This window comes from Barbatula barbatula, assembly GCF_947034865.1.
Source record: "Barbatula barbatula genome assembly, chromosome: 11".
NCBI lineage: Eukaryota > Metazoa > Chordata > Actinopteri > Cypriniformes > Nemacheilidae > Barbatula > Barbatula barbatula.
The window spans coordinates 10,352,906-10,374,985 of record NC_136774.1 but is presented as its reverse complement, the minus strand read 5'-3'; the positions used below and the strand labels follow the sequence as shown (position 1 = coordinate 10,374,985).

The 22,080-nt window shown below is 38.8% G+C and overlaps 1 protein-coding gene across 1 annotated transcript; it reads right to left on the bottom strand.

The window, feature by feature from the left end:
* Nucleotides 1-292: 292 nt before the first annotated feature.
* On the bottom strand, nt 293-19,467 carry LOC306900106 (transmembrane protein 132D). The gene is made up of 9 exons (XM_079466822.1): nt 19,045-19,467; nt 16,129-17,038; nt 10,825-10,962; nt 8,335-8,524; nt 5,677-5,820; nt 4,362-4,567; nt 3,188-3,452; nt 2,917-3,108; nt 293-2,801 (listed from the first exon to the last, which is right to left on the bottom strand). The coding sequence occupies exons 1-9, from the start codon at nt 19,115-19,117 to the stop codon at nt 1,437-1,439; spliced, it is 3,483 nt and encodes a 1,160-aa protein (XP_079322948.1). The 5' UTR covers nt 19,118-19,467; the 3' UTR covers nt 293-1,436.
* Between the last annotated feature and the right edge of the window lie 2,613 nt (nt 19,468-22,080).

Genomic DNA, 22,080 nt, shown 5'->3' with positions numbered 1-22,080 from the left:
CTTCAACCCATCCTGCATTTCTTTCACCATAGATGTAATGCATTCATATTTTGTTGTTTTTGTAAATGAAAGTGTTCATTGCTTGCACTGACAAGTGTGCAGTGGCGGTTCTACATTGAATTGCACCCCGGGCGAGACCACCTTTGAGCGCCGTGCCTAAAACCGCTACTGCAAGTGGGTGTTGAAACTGACTGGGCCCTTTTGACCTTCGCTGTATGGAAGGTTTCAGTGGCAAACGTTATGTGGCCCAAACATAACTTCTGGTAGACCGCAAAGAATCAATAACTGTTGAGTAGTTTCAATTTAATGTATTACAATTTATATACAATAAAATATTATTACAAATTTATATTGACAAACTAAATATAAAATAAATAACATTATATCCAAACACAGACCAGAAGTTAACTTCGGGTCAGGCGCGTGCATCCATACTGTAGGCACGGTTTATACTTTGATCAATAATTTATTTAACAGCACAAACAACGTTGCCTTATAATGTTTTGTGGATTTTTAAAGAAAACTAAATTCAGACTGTGCATATAAATGCAGGGTGGCAAAATATCATACAAAGTGAACTTTAATCTGTACATCCCATGTGCTTTTGTATAAAAAATGGAAGGATTCTGTAATAAACGGTAGATTATGACTGTTATTGCAGTGCATTTTAGTTTGTGTCATCCAAGTGCCAAACTGACAATTTGTACTTTAGTCCTTCAATATCTACTGTTGAGGAACACAAAACCCCTTTTCCCCCCTTTACAATGCAGAATACATCACCTTATAAGCCTGATCATAATTAAAACATCACACCCTTAGCAACTTCATCCCAGAAGGCATTGAGGTGACCAAAGTGACAAATGGCACATTTCCACCGAAATTACCTGGAATAATTTGTCCCAAGAAAATTTTTCAGAGGAACATTTTCCTGCCCAGTCCTGTTGCTGTCTGAGTTTCCATAGAGGTCTAAAGTACTGTGAAGATTCGGCAAATCAGTCCTGTGACGTAGGACTGCATGTGACGGCTACTCCCAGTCCAGGAGGGGGCGGTAATGTTGAATAACGATGACATCACATAAAGTGACGGACACTCATTGTGCATAACCCACTCGATATTTTTGTATACCTTTTCATTGCAGGTCATCGTTTCCAATTCCCGTTGGATTTCATCCTTAGCAAAAACACTTAATAAAGCTTGGACCTAATCATTAGTCCATCTGTCATATTTTTCATCCATTTCAAACAGTAAACAGCTGAAACTACACGCACCGTAACAAACTTTTAAAAATGGTGGTTTGTTTTTCCTTTCTGGGGGACATTTTTACCTGGAATTTTGTTTTGATCCCGGTTTCTGTGGTGGTAACACACCGTTCCCACGGTGGGAATGTGCCAATAAACAACATGGGTACAAATATCATCTTGCATGTGAGTCAACAATCACAACTGTTCAAAAGACTCAAGATCTGGCATCTCAGGTGGGCTACAAAGCTCCTCTTTGCCCACCCAGTTAATCCCACGTCCATTCTCTAGTGGTAATGTCTTGTGTGAATTTTGTCTTTCTAGGGATGTAAACGTGGTAAACTGGACCCTCTTCCTCTTGCTGGTGGGTGAGTGTAGGGACTCTCTTATTATTGGTTTTGCTCCAAGCGATCCAACACTCCCAACACCAGAATCATTGGAAACTGAAGACACCTGACAGGAGGTCCTTCGTGTAAGAGTGCCCACCGGTTCAGTGCTCGGTGCGATGTCGATCACAGCCGTGTCGTGAGTGTCCTGCTGCACCAGGCTTCCGGTGACATTCATAACCAGCTCGGCATCGGTTCCCAACCATACCCAGTCATGCCGATGGCCAGGATGCTCGGGAACCTGAGGGGGTGTGTGCTTGTGCCGAAACTTGACCAGATATGACACACAGTTTATCAGGAATACTACGATGGCCAGGCAGAAGACGCCGAGTAGGGCATACATCCCGATCTCGAGGTCTGTAAGAGGACGGTTTAGGAGTGGTCCATCAATACCGTCATCCTCATCGTCTCCATAGTCATTGTTTGGGGTTTTCTGATTGGGTGTTTCCTCCTTTGGAGGGAAATTCAACAAGTTCCCAGAAGCTTTTCCAGTGTTAACCATTGAGATCTCCGGAACCTCATTAGCATTCCAAGAAGTTCTTGCACCGCCATCAGCGTTTGCTTTACCCGTACTCGAGAGATCGCCGCTGTTCACAATATTCCCAGGTTTGCTCACTCCGGCCGAGGCGTCATCAGCTCGACCCATTCCCAGATCATTTGCGATCCTCCCAGCAGTCGAGTCTTGCGCTGTGGTCAAAGAGCTTTCCTCTCGCTCGGACTCTGAACTTCTGCTTGGAACTTGTTCAGTCTGGTCTTTCTTCCTCTCAATGTTCACCATCTCTCCTTTTCCGCTTTCACTGCTGTTCACAATCCTACCAGGTGGTGGTCCTACGCTACCTCCCGTCCCATTTGTAATATTGCTGATGCAGCTTTTGTTAATGCTGGCATTTTCGGGAAGTTCGCAGTTCATCTGGAACTTTACGGTAACGCTGCCGGTGCCCACAGCTAGAGTGCTTTTACGTTTAGATTTTTGACACACCTCACAAATGGTCATCTCTGCTCTCACCAGCGTTCCTTGACCTTCACCTTCGGCCACAACAGTCAAGGCTGAGTCCTTGACAGAGATTACACCCTCATCCAGTGATGTCACGGTCAGGCGGAAGTGTGAAGGATCATAAATATCCAGAGGGGTGAGGGAGCCATCGCTAAACTTAAGCCAGGAGCTCAGTACTGCCTCCTGTAACAAGAAAGTCAAAGTCAAATAAAGCTGGACTTTGTTTTGCGCTTATTTTAGCACACTTACACATTAATATATGTATCATTATATAACCCACTATTTTCATATGAGGTACCTGTTTGGGATTGCTGAGCACTTCCTGTGTGGTGGCCGTGGCGCTGATGGCTCTGTTGCTTCCTGTGCTGAGCTGCAGACTGAGCGCGAGACCGCTGACCAACTGTAGGCCCAGTTCAGTGATGGTCACTCGATCATCCACAACCCTCACTGTCTTCTCTGCCAGTATAGAGTCAGACAGCGGAGAGAGAATCTAATGAACAAACACATGGTTAAAAGGAATCAGTGTACGAGATCAACATCGATGATGTAACATCCTGTTGACCTTTCACCTTTAAAGAAGTGGTGCCTACATCTTGTCCAGACAGAATTCTGCCCGCCTGCAGGTGAGCAATATTAGGGTCATCCACCTTTAAAAAGTACCGCACCAGCTTGGTCACATCCACCTGCCAGTCAGAGCCAAGAAAGAAGGCTTGGGGCTCCCGAGGGTCTGACGGCTTCGCCACAAAGTGAGTGAAGACTCGAACCAGAGCGTGCTGGAACTGCAGCATACATCCTTTGCCCTTACGTTCCTCCTCACTGCTCCAGCCTACTTTACTGTCAGGCACATACAGTATAGATGTAAATGATAACTGGTTATACAATATCATTCTCTTACTGTCTTCATACTAGTATATATGAGAGTGACGCCATGTGCTTGTACAGTATAGTAATATTTAACGGCACAGTTCACCCAAAAATTACAATTCTGTCATGTATTACCCATCCTCTGTTTTTCCAAATCTGTATACATTGAACTCAAAGAAAGATATTTGGACGAATGTTAAAATGATTGTCAAAGGTCAAAACTGTTTGTTTGTACTTCAAAATATTTTCTTTTGTGTTCAACAGAACAAAAAATGATAGCTACAATAATTCTTTCTACTATGGTAGTCAATGGTGCCCCATTCAGGACACAATTTCCAATTTTCATTACATTTTTGTGTTCAACAAAACAAAGAAATGTATACAGGTTTGGAACAACTTGAGGGTGAGTAAATGAGGTGAACTGTTCCTTTAAACACAGTTCATATAACTTAAGACGAAAGTCCATAAACACATAAATCACTGAAGCGCCTGATTGGATCAGAGGGTAAAATAATGAGAGGCTGTTTTGGTCTCATGTAATCCATTATGCAATCGTATTTAACCTCGTATTTAACCCTATAAGCATCTCATAACCTTGCACAATCTTGCAAAATGTTTTCATAATACATAATCCACTTGACCCTGTCTGAGAGTAGACGTACAATAGGCAGTGTCATCCGGTCATGATGTGCAAACCGTGCCAACGCTAAAAAATATGTTTCACTAAAGACTGTAAAGAATGTTGTATTTGAGATACAATGCACACTTTTTGACACATAAAATGGCATTTAGAGACACAATTACTCTTCAAATTTTATACCTCAAGAGAAAGGCAGGCAAATGTTAGTCCACACTTTTGGTTAAACTGTGTGTATGTACCTCTTGCTAGAGATGATAGGGATTCTCCAGCTCTTGATCTGACTGAGCTCTGTATCAGACACTTCTATATCCAGTGGAAGACGTGGAAACCAAACCTTCATCTCTAGCTGTGCGCTCAGGTAACTGTAGGTGAAGTTCACCAGCGTCCTCAGTCGCCCATGGGTTTCTTTTCCATTCATATAGACAAAGTCACATCCGTCGGACACCTGAGGACATTAAAAACGTACACGTCGTTATTCTTGTCACCAAGCAAGCTGGTTTTCATGTTCTGCTGGATTTGTGAGGAATTTTGTTTAAGAGGATTTGTTGGTGCTTAGCATCAGTGCAAACACGCATTTTGGGACCAAAACAGGCATTTTGGGACCATTCCCATTTTGGGAATAATTTCAGTTCAGATCAGCATTTACAAGTGTAAAACTACAGATTTAAGCATTTTAGCTTAATTTCATGTCCGTATTAAGGGAACAGTTACCCAAAAAGAGGTGGGATTTCACTTTTTTAAACTTTAGTTAGTGTGTGATGTAGCTGTTTAAGCATCTGCAATCTTACAACTTTAGAGAATCTTATAAGATTGTTATTCATTTACATAATAACTTTAAATCAGGGATGTAAAGATTCACCGTGAGCCGGCTAAAAATCGTTTATAATATGTGACGATTCAAGTCGGTTGAGATGTTAAAGGAATCGCAATACATGTTTTGAACAGCAGGGGCCGATGTGTTTTACTGCAAACTTGGTAAACATGAATATGGTGATATTTCTTAAATGTAAAAAATCCAAGAAAAGCACAGACAAGTCTCAGTTTGTTTATATTAAAGAGACTTGTTTTGTATTATTTTTTGTTTAAATTGTAATTTGTTTTCAAATTGCAGTGTAGTTTTGCTATTTGACATAAACATATTTGTATTATACAAAGAAATGTGCAGCATTTGAGAAATAGATGTTCATTTCTAATTTGCATCAACTCATTTTGTAAACATAAACCGTGAACAAATCGTATTGTGAGCTGAGTGAATGGTTACATCAGTACTACAGTATTAATATCGAAACGTCAAACTGGTGATGTTTCTCTACATTTTCTATATACGGAGCACAAATTCATTGCATTTTCCAGACCTCTTTTGATTGACAGGATATATCAGCCCCAATCATTGGCTGTTTTGAAACTATCGGGCGATAGTGTGAATCATTGCTTTTATCAACCGATACCGATTATTGTCCGATATATCGGTGCATCTCTAATTCTAAATAAATCAATTGTTTTGTGTTGTATACGTACTTGCATTGTTAATGAAAGACGGACATGCACACACACCTTCAGTACATCTTCATCTGTGGAGCTGCAGTCAGTAAATTCAGAGACATCCATCACAGAACCGTCCTGTTCCACAGCAACTGTTCTCACTCCCACCGTAACTCTCTTACCGGTCAGCACAGCAGTGTTCAACAGCTCTGTTTCCTAGACAGAAACAGAGATTAAAGTAAAAGGTTGGGTCACAAAACTGTGCTAAGCTTCAATAGCTCCAAAAATAGAGGGTAAGTTATAAAAGCATGTGATGAATTTAGTGCCTTTTTCAGCACGACTGGCATGAAATAATATAACACCTAAAATAAGGTACAGATTTTTAGACCAGATTATCTTTAGATCTTTAGATAATCTGGGCTACAGACTCATAATGTGGTAACGGCGCTGATAGACGTTTATGTAATCAAAAGTAATTTGTGATGAGAACAAATGGAAAGGAAAAAAGGATTATCTAGTGGGTGAAAACTGAAAATCCTTATTTTCCGATATTGCCTACAGTGAAATATGAGGATCCAAAATAATGGTGAAACCCTTTGATCTTTAAAGCTCCTGACAGATGCACAATGGCAGCTGACATTATTGAAACTGTTTTTCAGCAATGCATTAAAATAATAAGCATACTGTAAGATATATCGATTTTGCTTTATTAAAATAAGACATTTACCGTTTGCGTTGGATGGTTGGTTGGATCAAACTGTAATGCTTTGTTCACTGATAAAAACGTTTAGATGAATCTGTATTTTTCTTTCATTATGAACTACAGAACCACATTCAATAATAGTAGTATGTGATAGCAGACACCAAAAAGCCCATCAAATCTAATTAAAGATGGATCCAGAACATATTATGGGTTGTACACAATAAAATGCTCTCTGGATTAGCAAGGTCCAATTCTTCTCAGAGGTTCGGCCATTCACTTTCCTGTTCTGTACTCCTCTGCTCTGGGATGAAGTCCAGCTGTATATTTGAGCTGGTTCACAACACATCTGATCAATATAAATGTAATATAAATCTGCTCATGTTTGGACACAAACCAAAGGTCAAAGTTACAGGTCCTGCGGAAGAAGCTGGTCATATTTTCGATTTCGACAAATCCTATAGATATATCTCTAAAAAAGATCAATGAACATCAAGAATAACAAGATTTTAATAAATAAAAACAGAAAACAAAAACCCACGAGGGGTAAAATACAGGGGATAACAAAGACAGCAAAAACAGGAACAAAAAACTCAAGGAGGGTAACCAGCTGTAACAAAAAAAAGGATGATAATGCTGGGACACAGCATAGGGACAAATCCTCAATTGCGCAGTTACCAAGGGCATGCAGGTGCCACGATGCACAAGAACAAATGAGCACAGGACAGAGAATACAAGGGCATTAAATAGGGAGACGAACAAAGGATAATTAACAATAGGCAGGTGTGGATAATAAAACACTGAAGGGAAGCTAACAAGGAATGAGAGGGGCGGGGCCATAGACGAGACACGAGAAAGCGCATGACAGCCAATATCTAAGCCATGCCATGTCCTTCTCACACAAAACCCTAGGCTATGCCATGACTCCACTGCAAGAACAAGAATAAACATGACATGATAGCGGAATCATGACACATGCATTCTGACCTATTTACTATGTTAAACGTGCTGTCTTTTCATGCTTGACATGGTCAACTTGTCCAAAAACGAGTTGGACGTATAACAAAGAATTTCTGTGGTTGATATCCTTTTTGTAAAAGCTTTTCTTAGTCCCTTATTAGGCAATTCTTGGCAAGGCAAAAGAAACAACTCGCCCATGCGTCAACCAACGAGCGAGACCATCAAGATTGGCTGGACCAGGCCTGGACTTTATGTTGTGTTTGTATGGCATGTTAACTTTGTTTTATTGTTTGTTTATTTAAATTAATGTTGAGTTACGTTCGCCGGCTCCCGCCTCCTTCCTACCTTCCTTTATTCAACTTTGCTACAGCCATATCACCCTGTGGCCAAAGACTAGTTGCCCATTTGCAGCTAAGGAGGGCTGACCCTGCTCAGTATGTGTATGAAAGACCTCCTGGGAATGCTAAGTCGCTGCTGGAAGAGGTGTTAGTGAGGCCAGGGCAAGTGTCTCCTAATAAACTTCAACTCCATCATTGATTGGTACACTATACTATAAAAAAGCACCGTCCTTTGGATAAGATGTTACACCGAGGTCATTAAAATCCCATGTAACCCTGGTGTCCTGGCCAGATGCTTTTGTCAATAATAGTCTCCTATTAATCCTCACCCTCTGAATTGGTTCTATCTCTCTCTCCACCTATAGCTGGTGTGTGTTGAGCGCACTGTGGTTGCCGTTGCATCATCCTGGTGGGTGAGGAGGGACCCCCTTATATGATTGAAACGAACTACAGCAATACACAATAAAGTGGTGGGACTATGGACGGTTTCAAAGCAACAAAGTCCAGGTACACATGGCCAATAGAACGGTCTATACTATCTATTTGCAACAAAAGAAGTGAAAGAAAAACTCAAATGTTTCACTGGATTTTGTGTGAAATAAATGTAAAGGCTATTTGTGATGATCTACACATTGGCACAATAACACATTCTTTATTTAAGAATTTCCAGATTACTTTTCCTGCTCTTTTCGTGGAAGTAAAGTCTTTTAATATATGCAAAGAATTACATACCATAACAAGAGGAGCCAAGCCTACGAAGTCCCTCTGAGTGGTGAAAATCCGCATGATGCCCTCTGACAAGCCCATCTTTCTGACATCATCGGGAAGCGTCAACTCCCACTTAATCACCTGAATCTCAGACTGACTGCTTACGTCCTCCACTTCAAAATCCATCTGTAGAATTGCTTGTAGTTTTCCTAATCTGAAAGAGAACGTGCCATTAAAAATATCAGAGGTGTTCCTGTAGTTTAACACATTCTTTCAAATAACCTTCAACGATAAACGGTTCAGATTAAGACTAGTAGTGTGCATTACAAGAAAATAAACAGGGTCTGAGCTTGTGTGATATCACCCTTTCAGGAATCCATATTAAAGGATTCAACTATATGACATTTATCAGAACATATGACCCCCATTAAGCTGAAGCATCTATCTCAAATGTTACAGCTTTAAAATCCACAGCTTTATCAATGAAAAAGGAGTCTAAATGTGTATTTTGCACGTCCAGCATATTTTCTGCACGCAATGATATATTTGTGAAGCCAAAAGACAATTATTTTTTAAACTGCACAATGCTGGGTTCTTTTCAACCCAGGCCAGTTACTGGTGTCAAAAACCCAACTACTGGATTTAAATTTATACGATGGGTGGTTTTGAGCCATTGCTGGGTCATATACAAAATCTTTCCTGAAAACATGCTTAGCAAGGTCTTGGAGTAAAGCCATCTGTGCCATTCTCAGATCCAGTTTATCAAATGAATAGTACATTTCTGTAGGTCTAGGCAACAAATTATTGACCAAATTTTTATGCAAAACCTCAGATCAAGCTTTAATGCACACAAATGCACACCACACACGGTTATTTTAGTTTCCATTCATTGAAATCAAATCAAATATTGACAAAATTATTGAAAAACTTAAACTAAATGAAAAATATAAATGTTAGGAAATGCCTTAAAAATAAAATTTTAATAATAAACAAAAACTACAAATAAATTTACCAATAACTGTCTATGTCTTGTGTAATGTAGTCTTATGGCAACATAAAAATAAACAAGTCAATAATAAAATGACAAAAGCATTCGTTTAGACCAAAATTATAAAAGCTAATGTAAAATAGGTTTGTTCCAATACCGATACTTGGAAATGCCACCGATACCACATTAAATTCTTGTAACGGTATCGGCAAGTACTTAAATCTATGTATCGATCCGATACCATTTTCTAAAACAAGACCTAGTAATACCCACTAGCTTTGTTTCGGAACATCTCTAATTTAAAATATGAATAAAACTAAAATCAAATCTATAATAACTCTGGCACAGCAAAATTATTTCACATACTATTTTGCAAATCTCTTTACAGTGTGGCGTTCAAACAAAACTGTTTACCAACAACAAATCTTTGTTGTGTCATTTTTTAAAGTGAAATATTAACAAATAATAAATATGCTGAACTCATCCTATGACACCGACAAAAGAGAATTATCTGGAGTCTTCCTTATAAGCCTCAACTGACACCTGTATGACCCTGGCATGCACATTCATACGGAGCTCAATCCCATACATACACATAAACGTTTGTGAGGTTAGGTCATAAAAACTTTTCGAATAAACAATTAAACGTGCTTACAGATAGAAGAAGTTTATTTATTTGGTCTTCACTGACTAGAGGAGTTTATATAGTAAACATACACACACAGACTTTATTCTCATTGGCTGACAGATTACATGTCAAGAGCCATAAGTAGCTCATAAGTAGAGGACAAATCAGTGTCTGATCTCAATTGATCGGCAGATTACAGAACCAACTTGTGTCCAATGTGTCAACATGATTGAACTTTAAACAATTTAACCAGATGTGTTGCTTGAAATTCAGAGCATTCTGAGAACATTAGGACTAATAAACTGACTAAAAACAAGGATGAACATAACAGTACACATAACATTCAAGGGATAGTTCACTCAAAACCCTCTTGTCATTTCAAACCTGTATGACTTTCTTCTGCAGAACAAAAGATATTTTGAAGAATGTTGGTAACAGCCCAAATGCATTGCCCATTCACTTCTGTTATGTGGACAAAAGCAATGCAAGTGAATAACTACCGCTGTTGTTCAGTTACCAACATTCTTCAAAATCTCTTCTTTTGTGTTGAGTAAATGATGACAACATTTTATTTTTAGGTGAACTGTCCCTTTAGGACCACTGTTTGCATGCATGGACACTAAGGGGCAGTTACCCGGACAGGATTTATAGTCTAACTTAAACGTTAGAGGTGTCTTGATCGAAAACAACTTACATTGACATATCAAAAAATCTATCATTGTGATTGTGTTGTCTCAAGATGCACACCAGTAATGTTTTTTAAATTGGCTAGTCCTAGTTAGCTAATCCTTTATAGGAAACCGCCCCCAATTCTTTGCCGATAATGTTTTTTCAGAGACACCAGCGAGTACCAAAGCAAACTTTTTAGTGTACATATAAATATGTTCAAAACGCTCACCGTTTTCCAGTTGCATTTGACTTTCTCTGACAGATTACTCCGACGCTTCCATCCGGGCCTGTATCCAGGGTGACGTCCCACAGTAATATGTTGCTAGGTGTAGCTTTGCGAAAAGACACACCCTTTTTTACCATGGCCCTGTTAGGAAAAATGAAATGTAAGCATCGCAACCCAAGGATTGAGTGAGTAAAGTTCAAAAGAAGAATATTTCGGAAGTGATCTGAAAGATCAAAATGGTCAAATAACAATCCTCTCCAACTATAATTCTCAAAACACAAAATAAAACCACAGAAGCGTATCCACACAGCTATAACAGATATAATTGTGAGCTAGTTGACAGACATTAAACTTGAGTAAGTGGATTTTTTTGTATTATTGAGTGGGTGTGTGTCAGGGCGAGATAAGGTAAGGATAGTCTGCTCAGAGAGTGTAAAGTTGAGCCTGACAGTGTGGCTAAAGAAAGGCATGTTTGTCCCTGTTTCCTTTCAGTGGACGGAAAATCAATGACATCCACATCCGACTCAGCTGGCCATATCTGAACGGTCACATCAACCCCATCTACAGAACTATAAAACTATATGCTCAATTTGGCCATGCTTGAATCTATAAAAAAGCCTATACCTACTGCTTACAGCCCATGTCAATCAAATGTCCCACACGAGTGTGGGATCTGACTGATGCTCTCAAATCTGAAGGGCTTCCCAGAAGAGTGCAAGCTTATAGGAGCAAAACTTGAACTGACTTCCTTGTAATGCTCATGACTTTGAAATGAAATGCTCGATCAGCACACATGGATATGATGTTAGAACCTCATGTATCTAATGTCTGAGGATACACTAGTCAAATTATTAAAGCCTAACATTTTGTAAACTGTCCCGCTTGCCGCATATTAAAGCATCATCATGGCACAGTATCAATATGATATTGTAATATTGATCATAATACAGCACCATTATGTGCCCAAAGCTCAATATATTGTGCCGCAAAGCTGTTTAGCCAAAGGGACCATTAGAGATGTGGGACTACGTTCTAAAAGCTTCCCCAAACCAGAACTGACAGTGAGTCAAAATACGTGTAATGATAAAAAGCAGTTAAAGTGTACACATACAGATCATTTCAGAGATCGTTTTTCTGATTTTAAAATGTGTTATTTATAGGTATGTGTTTGGGTAAATGATCATTTTTCATTCTGTGAACAAAATGTATCCCAAACTTAAAGTACAAATATTGTTTCTATTTGCATGAATGAAATGAAAACTAAAGAAACAGGTCAGAATAACGGAAAAGATGATTTTTTCAGACCTCAAATACTGGAAAAGAAAACATGTTCATTTTCACTTTTAAGCAATACAACAGTCACATTTTCACATTTCTTGCTGTCAGTTTAAGACACTCCTGAGGTTTGGTCTCATTGAAATACTGGAATGGCCACAATACATCGATAAATGCGGAATTTAAATGAAAATGTGGAAAATACATGTATGTAAAACATTTATATGTAAAAATACATTTATTCACATATTTTATACTGTATATAAATAGCTATAGGGTCCGATATTATTAGTCTCAGCAGGGCTGACAGTCTGCTTGACTGCTTTGTAATGGATCTTGAGATTGAGATTAAACACAGGGAACATTTTAAATTCATCAATGAAAACAGTAAATGTGCATGTTTTGTACATGTAATACTTATGTTATGTCTTTGTTATTTCATAAAATTTGGGGTTTTTAAGCATCCGATTGTATATGTGTGTGTGCTCGTGCATGTGCGTGTAAGACCATCTGTACTGCTTTGCAAAATGTAATCTGTTTCTAGTAAAGGGGTCAAGAGAGCTCTAATCTTGGGCATTGGCATAGAGGATTCTGGGACTGCTGTGTTGTTTCTTTGGTTTTCTTGCACAAAAGTCTGTGAATCTTTCTTAATATCCATCGCAGTGTGCATATTCACTCTAAGAGAGCATGTGACCTCTCAGATAGAACTATCAAAATAATGATGATAAAATGTATTGACTATTTACATGCATGTTTGTAATAAAAAAATAAGTGGTTTGTCCAAATGACCCATTACATTTTCACGGCTTGAAATGCATTTAAATAAATAAAAACCAAAATCAAGAAATACTTGTTATTTTTGGCTGAATCAACTTGAAGGATACCTTAACACCGTGTCTACACCGGACACCACCGGCACATGGATTGTCACGTCTACTGTCTCACTCTCAGGCTGATTTAGTGTTGTGCAAGAAAGACACTCACACACATACACTTTTCCCGCACTGACACTAGCATCTCCACAATCGCCAGAATCATCTGTCCAACACGACATTTAACACTGCAAACAGAATCAATCCATGGCAGAGACGTCTTTGATTTTGACCTACTGAGACCTAAACGTTCAGAACATCCATCCTAAATCATCTCCCGTCCGTCACTGTTCAGAACTTCACTGCTTCTGTAGAGAGAGTATCAGAGCGAGCTCAGCGGCTGATATCACTCGTCCGCTTTTCAATTATCCGTCAAAATTCGCTGACATTTCATAGAATGAATGTGGGCTTTGAAATGTCATGCACATACGCACACGCATACAAACAAAATGCCAGAGCTTTATACTGAGAATATGAAATGGCCAAATGTACCGTTGTACAATTGGAGATACGCTTGTAGGGAGAAACAGACATAAACAGTCCATGGGCCAAATACAGAGTTAAATAAAACATTCAAAAAACACTTAATTTGCCTTTTTGAAGAATGTATTAATAATATTCTGTTCAGCTCTGTAGTGCTGTCACATATCCACCCATAAAATAATGGTTCTGCACTCCGACCATTCAAATGTCATTCCAAAACATTTCTTATAGTAATAGTTCACAAAAAAACTAAAATGATATCATCATTTACTCACCCTTTTGTCATTTCAAACCTTTATGACTTTCTTTCCTCCGCAAAACACAAAAGAAGATATTTTGAAGAAAGTTGGTAAGCAAACAGCACTGGCCACTATTCACTTCTATTGTATGGACACAAAACCAATGTAAACCAAAGTAAATGTGGGCCAGCAGACAATATTCTTAAAAATCTCTTCCATTTTGTTCTGCAGAAGAAATAAAGTCGTACAGGTTGAGGAGATGGTTGAGTAAATGATGACAGCATGTTCATTTTGGGGTGAATTTTTTCTTTAAAAGGTAAATTTTTCAAGTGTCTCATGTTACTATTTTGCTGCCATTTCTTAAGGCATACCAGCCATTTTCTATCACCAAACCCATCCTGAAAATAACAAGACAACCTTTACATCAGACTGAGATCCTCAAGAGTAAATATGGAGAGATAAATCTAAATGATGAACATTCAATCATTTGACCAAAACAATTGCTGAGCAGCAGTTCATTTTTCTGTCCTCATAATTTATGATCAGTTGTTATGCAACTCTGATACGTGTCACTTCCTGTGTGATAAAATATGACCGTGATTCCAGGTGAAATTGATCATGGCGATTCCTAACCGACAGATTTACATCTGCAGAGATTCAGATGAGCAGTAGAAGTCATTCTTCACAAAGCATGACTGGGTTGAGCGTTTGCTAAGATCCATCCATGCGTGATTTAAAACGAAACAGCAGCTCAGAGGCCTTGATAGTGAGTTTTAAACTTAAAAATTAAAACATCGAAAAAGTGAAGCCATTTTTCCCTTTTACTATATTATGAACACAAAAACTAATTTGAACATTTAGGACCACCAAAAGAAGAGAAACACAAGAAAACTTTGAAGTGAAGTGAGAAGAGGTCTCATGGGACAGTTGTTTTTTGTAGGTTTTAAATGATTGAAATAGTTTAATCCTGTGGTTTACTTTGTTTGAGTGTAGTAAATGATGACAGAGTAAACATTTTAAACAAAAGAAATGGTGTATCACAAAAAGAGATAATCAAAACTAAAACATTTATTCTGTTGACATCACTATTACTTGTTTGTTCATGGTAACGCCATCTGATATTTGAGTCATTTGCTGCTTTTACAAACTCTTAAAAAAAGTGCTTCACGATGCCATAGAAGAACCTTTTTTTGCTTAAATGGTTCCATTAAGAATACTGTCTCACAAAAGGTTATTTTTGGTAAAAAATTGGTTATTCAGGTTATAAAAAGGTGAGAAAGAGATGGTTAATTTGACCGAATGTTTCTTTGTAGAACCAAAGATAATATGGCATCGCTGTGAAGAACCTTTTACGCAAAGTTATTTTGAGATCTTTATTAAGGGGATATATAGTTTACCCAAAAATGTGAAGGTCGTAACATTACCAGTACATTGTCATGAAGCGATGTGTGAACAAGGAATGAGGATTACTAGTCAACGCCTTTATGATGCAGGACACTCTGACTGCTTTAAAGGGACAGTTCACCCCAAAATAAAAATTCTGAAGGTTGTTTTAAACCTATGTACATTTCTTTGTTCTGTTAGCAATTTCCAGTTCTGTGAAATCATCCACTAGTTTAGTAGGAAACAAATATTGTATATTTTGAAGAATTTAGGAACACAAACAGTTCTGGGGCACCTTTGACTACCTTTACATTTTTCCTACGAGTTTAAAATAGCTAACATTCTTCCAGATATCTTTCTCTGTGTATATCAGAACAAAGTAAGTTATACAAGTATGAAATTACATGAGGGTGAGCAATTGATTGCATTTTTGGGTGAACTATCACTTTAAGCCAATCTTATCATGGCGGACTTACTCTGTGCTGTTAAAAAAGCATCCCTTCACATCTCCGCGTCAAAAGTGTTCAAAACACAATCCCAACGCACTTTCTCATGTATTCACTGACTTGTCAACAACATTTTTCATACCGTCTTTAAATAAATATGTATTTTTTATTTCAAGTAAGCATGAACATCACAGAGGAGCTCACACGGTTACTCTACACAGAGGCTGAGGCTGTGAAGAAGGCTCACTAATTCTTTCTGAGACACCTCAGAAAGTTTGGAGTGAGCCAAAACACCCTGTCACCCCGAAGAGTTCCACACCAGCTCTATGGAGAGCATCTTAACTGGCTGCTTCAGGGTCTGGTATGGCAACAGAACTGCCCTCAATAGCAAAGCCCTGCAGAGAGCTTGGAGTATGGTGGTGTCAAGGTCCCTCCCATGTTCTCGATGACTCAATCGTAAAAAACAAAAACATGCTGTTTATGATGTTTTCTATAACATCTTATATCTATCTACAACAACAGAAAACCACTTTGGCAAAAATAATATTTGAAACATTGAAGCAAAGCATTTCACAAAGATCATTGCATGTCTGTCCAGTTAAGACTCACCTGAGGGAGAAGGTATCCAAGTTGGCCGAGTTCCTCATATAAACACTAAAAGAGGCAATATCGTTTCTCTTTAGCGGTTTAGAGGAGGTCTGGATAACCACAGTCTCCTCTAGTCTGAGCACAGACATAGGTGTGGCCCCTGGTTTGACCTGCAGGAGGCGAACACTCCCGATTCTCTGCATGGGTGTCACAGGTATGTAGTCAGCTTGGGACTGCCCGGAAGTATCAGCTTCCCACTTCTTCCCCTCTTCGCCACTCCCGGTACAAGGCCCGTGGGCGCTGGGTCGGGCCTGGTAGTAAAGCTCCACAGGGTTCCCCTGGGTCGGCCCAAGTCTTTCCCGACTGGATCTGCCCTCAGCTCGGCTGAACCAGCCCGCGGGAATGTTGACCTCGGCCATACAGGTCCCACGCTTGTTCCCAATGATGCAGGAACCGCGGACTTCCTGTGTCTGCCAGAAGGAGTACACAGTCACACACGGCAGCTCATCTTTACACCCTTTGACCTTCTCTTCCCTGTCCCAGTCTCTCCCAGCCACATAGAAGAGAACTCGCAATTTGGGGGAAGACGAATAGACCCAGCGGGTCAACACAAAGTACTGTACTCTCCAGTTGAAGGCGAAAACTGGTGGTGAAGGTCGAAATATCTCCACTGACTGCAGTAAATCTAAGGGGATCTGCTGTTTGGTGGAGAGAGGGCCGTAGCTGGCATTGATCACTTGGAGACGCTCCGGCCGGAGAACAGCAATGGGCTGTGTGTTACTCTGCATGCTGAAATTCCTCATGATGTCCTGTCCTGCCTCTTTTAACAGGAAGTATTCAGCATCCAACACCTGGTAACTAACAGGAAGTAACATGGGATACGGCGATGAGGATTTGGTGGCGTCAGAGATCTCCTGGTTGTCCAGATCTGCTAATGAATAAAAACACACATGGAATTTAGAAAAAAAACAATGTAATCCATTTATTTTGGGATGTAATATGATGGTTTACATCATAAGTTAACAAATATTAAAGGGAAAGTGCACCAAAAATGTTTAATGTTGTCTGCCTTTACCTTAAATTGTTCTAAACCTGCATAAATGTCTTTGTTCTGCTGAACACAAAGCGGGTATTTGGAAGAATGTTAGTAACCAAACAGTATCCAAACTGTACTATTTACTGCCAGAGTAAAGAAAATAAATACTATGGGAGTTAATGGGGGATGAGATCTGTTTGGTGAAAGTTTAAGGAACAATTAATCTAAAATCAAAATGTTGTGTTTCTTTTACACTTACTACAAACCTATCTTTTTTGTGTGTGACCATGGGGTGCTAAGGAGTTAAACAGGTGTGCATGCTAAATTCAATATGGGCAAACAAACACCAATCGACTGCAATTCACACAATATTGTTATTTACCCATATTTTTTTCTATGTCATGTTCAATTGTACATTCTTCAAACAAGTGATAACTTCTGAGCATAACAGAGGCTTTATTGAGGCATGGTTAAAAATAACCAGGCTGCTGTGAGACATTATGGTGCTTCATAAAAAACATACTGTGCTGAAATGTCATTTTAAGGCCAGGGCAGGGAATTCCAAAAAAGGGAAGTAATGACATTGTTTTTTTCTGAATCATTGTAATAAATGACATTGGTAAAATTAACATAATTAATAAATAGGCTAATAAATAAACACAATTTACAAATTAACGATTACATCTGGTAAATAACATATGTGCTTATTAACTTTCTGTTTATGAAACGTTGCATAAGAACAAAATAACACATTCATATACCTTTGATACACCTGCAAATAAACCATTGCAGTTTCAGTATAACGGCTCTGCTGCTTCTTGCTTCATTATACACCTCGTGCAACATCACAGAAGTGATCTCAAATGTATTGAAACGCAGAATAGACAGAATAAACATCAGTGATCCGACCGAATGTGTGAGTGAAACTGAACTACACAAACACTTTTTAGGGCAGAATGAACACTGATCCTATTTAGACCCCGCCTCAATCTTCAGAAAGGATTGAGACACGCCAGAGAAACAGAAAGTATTGAACAAATCGGTTTTATACCTATATTGGCTTCATAAACAGTTTCATATTTAATGAATTGAATGCTTTTAAATGGGACGTTTCTGCATGGTTGTTATTGTGATTTTCAAACAAAATCATTAAAGTGAATGAGTAAATGACAATATTTGGGTAAACTCTGACATTACATTGAGCTTATGTTACCATTTTCAATTGTGACTGCACGGACATCTTTTTTCTGTAATGGAACACACAGTATTTAGATATGAAAGGTTATATATATGATATGATATGATAGATATGAAACTTGCACAACTGCACAGTGATTATAGCTGTCGAGTAATTGTGCATTTTTATCCTGCTAGTATGCTTCTATTCTATTCTATTATATATTGCACTGTTACTCTTTTTTTAACTTTTAAACAAAGAACGAACCTTTAAACTAACTTTTCATTTCACCTTTTACTGTATCTGACCAAGAGAACCACAAGTCCTCCAATACATGACACAAATGAGAAAGAAATAAGATTGCAATTAGATCCCAATTCATTTTTGGTGGTATTATAAATCCAAACAATACATAATCTTACTTCAAAACGAAAAGCTATTTGTCTTCATTTAGGAGAACATGTTCTGCATTGCTTTACAGTTGAACTAAATATAAAAGCCCATGCAATCGTGTCTGTGTCTTCACAGCTGAATACAGGCTTCTCTTTATACAGCAACAGTTGACCTTCCCGTTACATTTCACATTCTCAACACAAACAAAAGCTGACATTTACATATCCTTAAAGATCATTGTTATCCTCATGGGCTCGTTTGGGTAACTTTCGACCTGTAAACCTAAACGGATCATTCGTCAATGCAGGTCAGCTAATGAAAGTCCACATACCTTGCGTGACAGTCGTGAGTACAGTTGCCAAGAATATCAGCAAAATCCGCGATGTGTGAGTACAGACGCTCATTTTGGCAACAGGGGTTGTCTTTGATATGTCCCATTAACCTTTCTTCCAGTCTGACGTTTATGAACCCTGAACAGTGGACACTAAAAAGCACGTTCCCTGTAAAGCGCATCAGTGATGCGGTTCCACCTGTAGCCTAAACCGTCGAGAGCGGTAATCGCCGAGATAAACTACACGACACACATATATTAAAACAGCGTCTTTTCATGAATGAATTAGTCGCCGACACGTTTTGTTGAGTTGGTTTTTTAAATTGACGTCCCTGTGATGTCACTCTCAGTGCTGCAGATCCTCAGCGCGCGAGCGACAAGTGATATGAACACGAGACCGACAGTGAGAGTCACGCATGCGATTAACTGCTCGACTACAGACAGACAGATACATAGAAAGGCACATCAAACTAAATATTAAATATACACAATTACATACATTTGTGCTTGTATGATATACACTTTAATGCTTGTGTGGTGTTTCTTTGTAATTATCTGTAACTATCAGCGGCGTTTCATAAAGTTGTAGTTGTGTATATTGCAAATACAAGTTAAAGAAACGATAAAACGCCACTAAGAAAGAAAAGCCTTCTTTAAAGTTGTTCACTGTGCAGATTACAGATTCTGTAGATCTGGTATTCTCAGTGTGGTATGACACTGACCTCTAGTGGCGCTGTTTGTTATTCAACATTGGTACTTTCTAAGACCATTGGCGCACGCGCACAACACTTTGCGTCTTTTATTCAGATAGAAATTAGTTATTTATAAACGATGTCCTGGTTCGTAATTTACTTGTCGTATAAAAGGTATGTGATAGGTTTGTGATATTAAAATCTCTGAATGCATGTCGAGGCTGTTATCCAAAAAGATGCATTTTTTAGAAATTAAAATATTTGTAACGTTTTAAAATAATATAAAAGCTGCTATGACAGCATCCAAAATGAAGTAATGGTAAAACGTGTCTCTGCTTAATCTTCGTTAACTGCAATTTTAGGATCCTATAGTTTTTGATTGACAAGGCCACCAACACAGTGTCACTAAAGGATGGCTTCAAATAATCATATAAGATGGACAACTACTGAACATTACTAATAGGGTTGTGCACTGAAAAAACTTTGGGTGCTGTGAATGGTAGACTAACCAAAGTCTTAAAGGCACTCAAACGTCAGTCTTTTTTGCTTATTTGGATAATGAAACTACACAAGTTTGGACTTTTGTAACATGCATAGCAATTCAAAAAGGGAGATTCTTGTCAGATTTAAAAAGATGCCCCATTTCCTGCAGAACTTCCACTGGCCATACTAAAAATGTACAAAACTCCCCAATGTTGTCCATATTTCACAAACAAGCCTTGGAAATGTGGAAGTTAGACCACACATTATCTGTCAACATATTTAAGAACTCAAAACAAGACTTTTAGAGTGATCAGTTTAACAAAGGTTTACTTTGTTACTTTAAAATCACTGTAAATTTGTTTAATGTTGGCTCATTCAACTTTCAAAGTTTTACCACAGTAACTCATAATGTTAGTCAGTAATGTGCATTGCCCTACGTGCTCGTATGAACATCCCGCAATGTCTGGGCGTACTCCTGATGAGATGGCACATGGTCTCCTGTGTAATCTCCTCTCAGAGCTGGATCAGAGCATAAGTGAGCTCCTGGGCAGTCTATGGTGCTACTTAATGGCTCTGGATATATGAGATCACAGAGGTTCTCAACTGGATTTAGGTCTGGGGAACATGAGGGGCCAGTCAATGTCATCAATGCCTTCATCATCCAGAAACAGCCTGGAGACTCTGGCCACATAAGGTCGGGTATTATCATGCACCAGGAGGGCTCTGCACGGCACCAGTATAAGATCTGACAATAGAGTTGAGGATTTCATCCCAATACTTCACAGCACGTAGAGATCTGTAAGACCCTCTGAGAATGGTCCTCCCCAGAACACCCTTGTTGTTGCCTCTCCAGTGTACCTGCTATCACTTTTATTTTTACCAAAACAAGTGAAAATGGTTCACAATCACTTATGCTTGTGTCACCGGTCCCACTCGCCCCGCTCTCCGCGGGCTCGGAACCGACGTTCTAAATCTAGGAGCTCTATTTTGGTATAAATAAAATAAAATACAAAACAATATTTAACACTAAAGGAAAAACATGTGGAAAATGTGCTTCATATTTTTATTTTATAAAAAGAGCTATTACACTGGCAAATAAAAATTTCCCCATGTTTTACTCACCCTAAAGGCATCCTAGCTGAATATGATTTTCTTAAAGAATTATGCAGTCGAAGTTATAAAACGTATCCCTTTCAAAGTGGTAGAATGGGAGTGAACGGGTGTAGTTTCTTTGACCCCAGTGAATTATGCTGGATTACTAGTTACAATTATTTCAGTGGCAGAACACCTCTTAACTGGACAACTTCTACTCCCGCTGCTAGCTGAGCAGCCTCACAGCTGCTGCCCAGAGGGAAGCTTTTACAGCGACATCATCTACAGTTCCGCTTATCAATCACATGGGAGAGGCATGAGCAAAAGTTCTACAGTGTTGCTTTAACAGGAGTATTCAAGTGCCTGTATTGGCTTGTCAAAAGCGAAATAGCACATATTTTAGCAAACACCCCTCACATTTTATTTAATATTTTACTATATCTTTTCAGGTGAAAAGTAGACTATAAAAATGTTTCTTAAAACAGATTGCTGAAGAGCAGTATGAAGTCGACACCATGAATTGTGCAGGGGAGAACCGCTTCTATGTACCGAGCATCAGATTTCCAGGAGAAAGGGTCTGGTACTATCGTCAGGACATACGGGACATAATCCCAGAACCACTTCCTGTCACCTCCTCTGCTAGACATTTCTGCATTTTACCTGACATTTTGGCAAAACACAAAAAACCCTCATGAATGAGTTACAGTTGGGGGAAAACGTGATTGGTACAAAGCAGTCATTCCAGTTGTTTGTTTTAGTTGTTTGACCA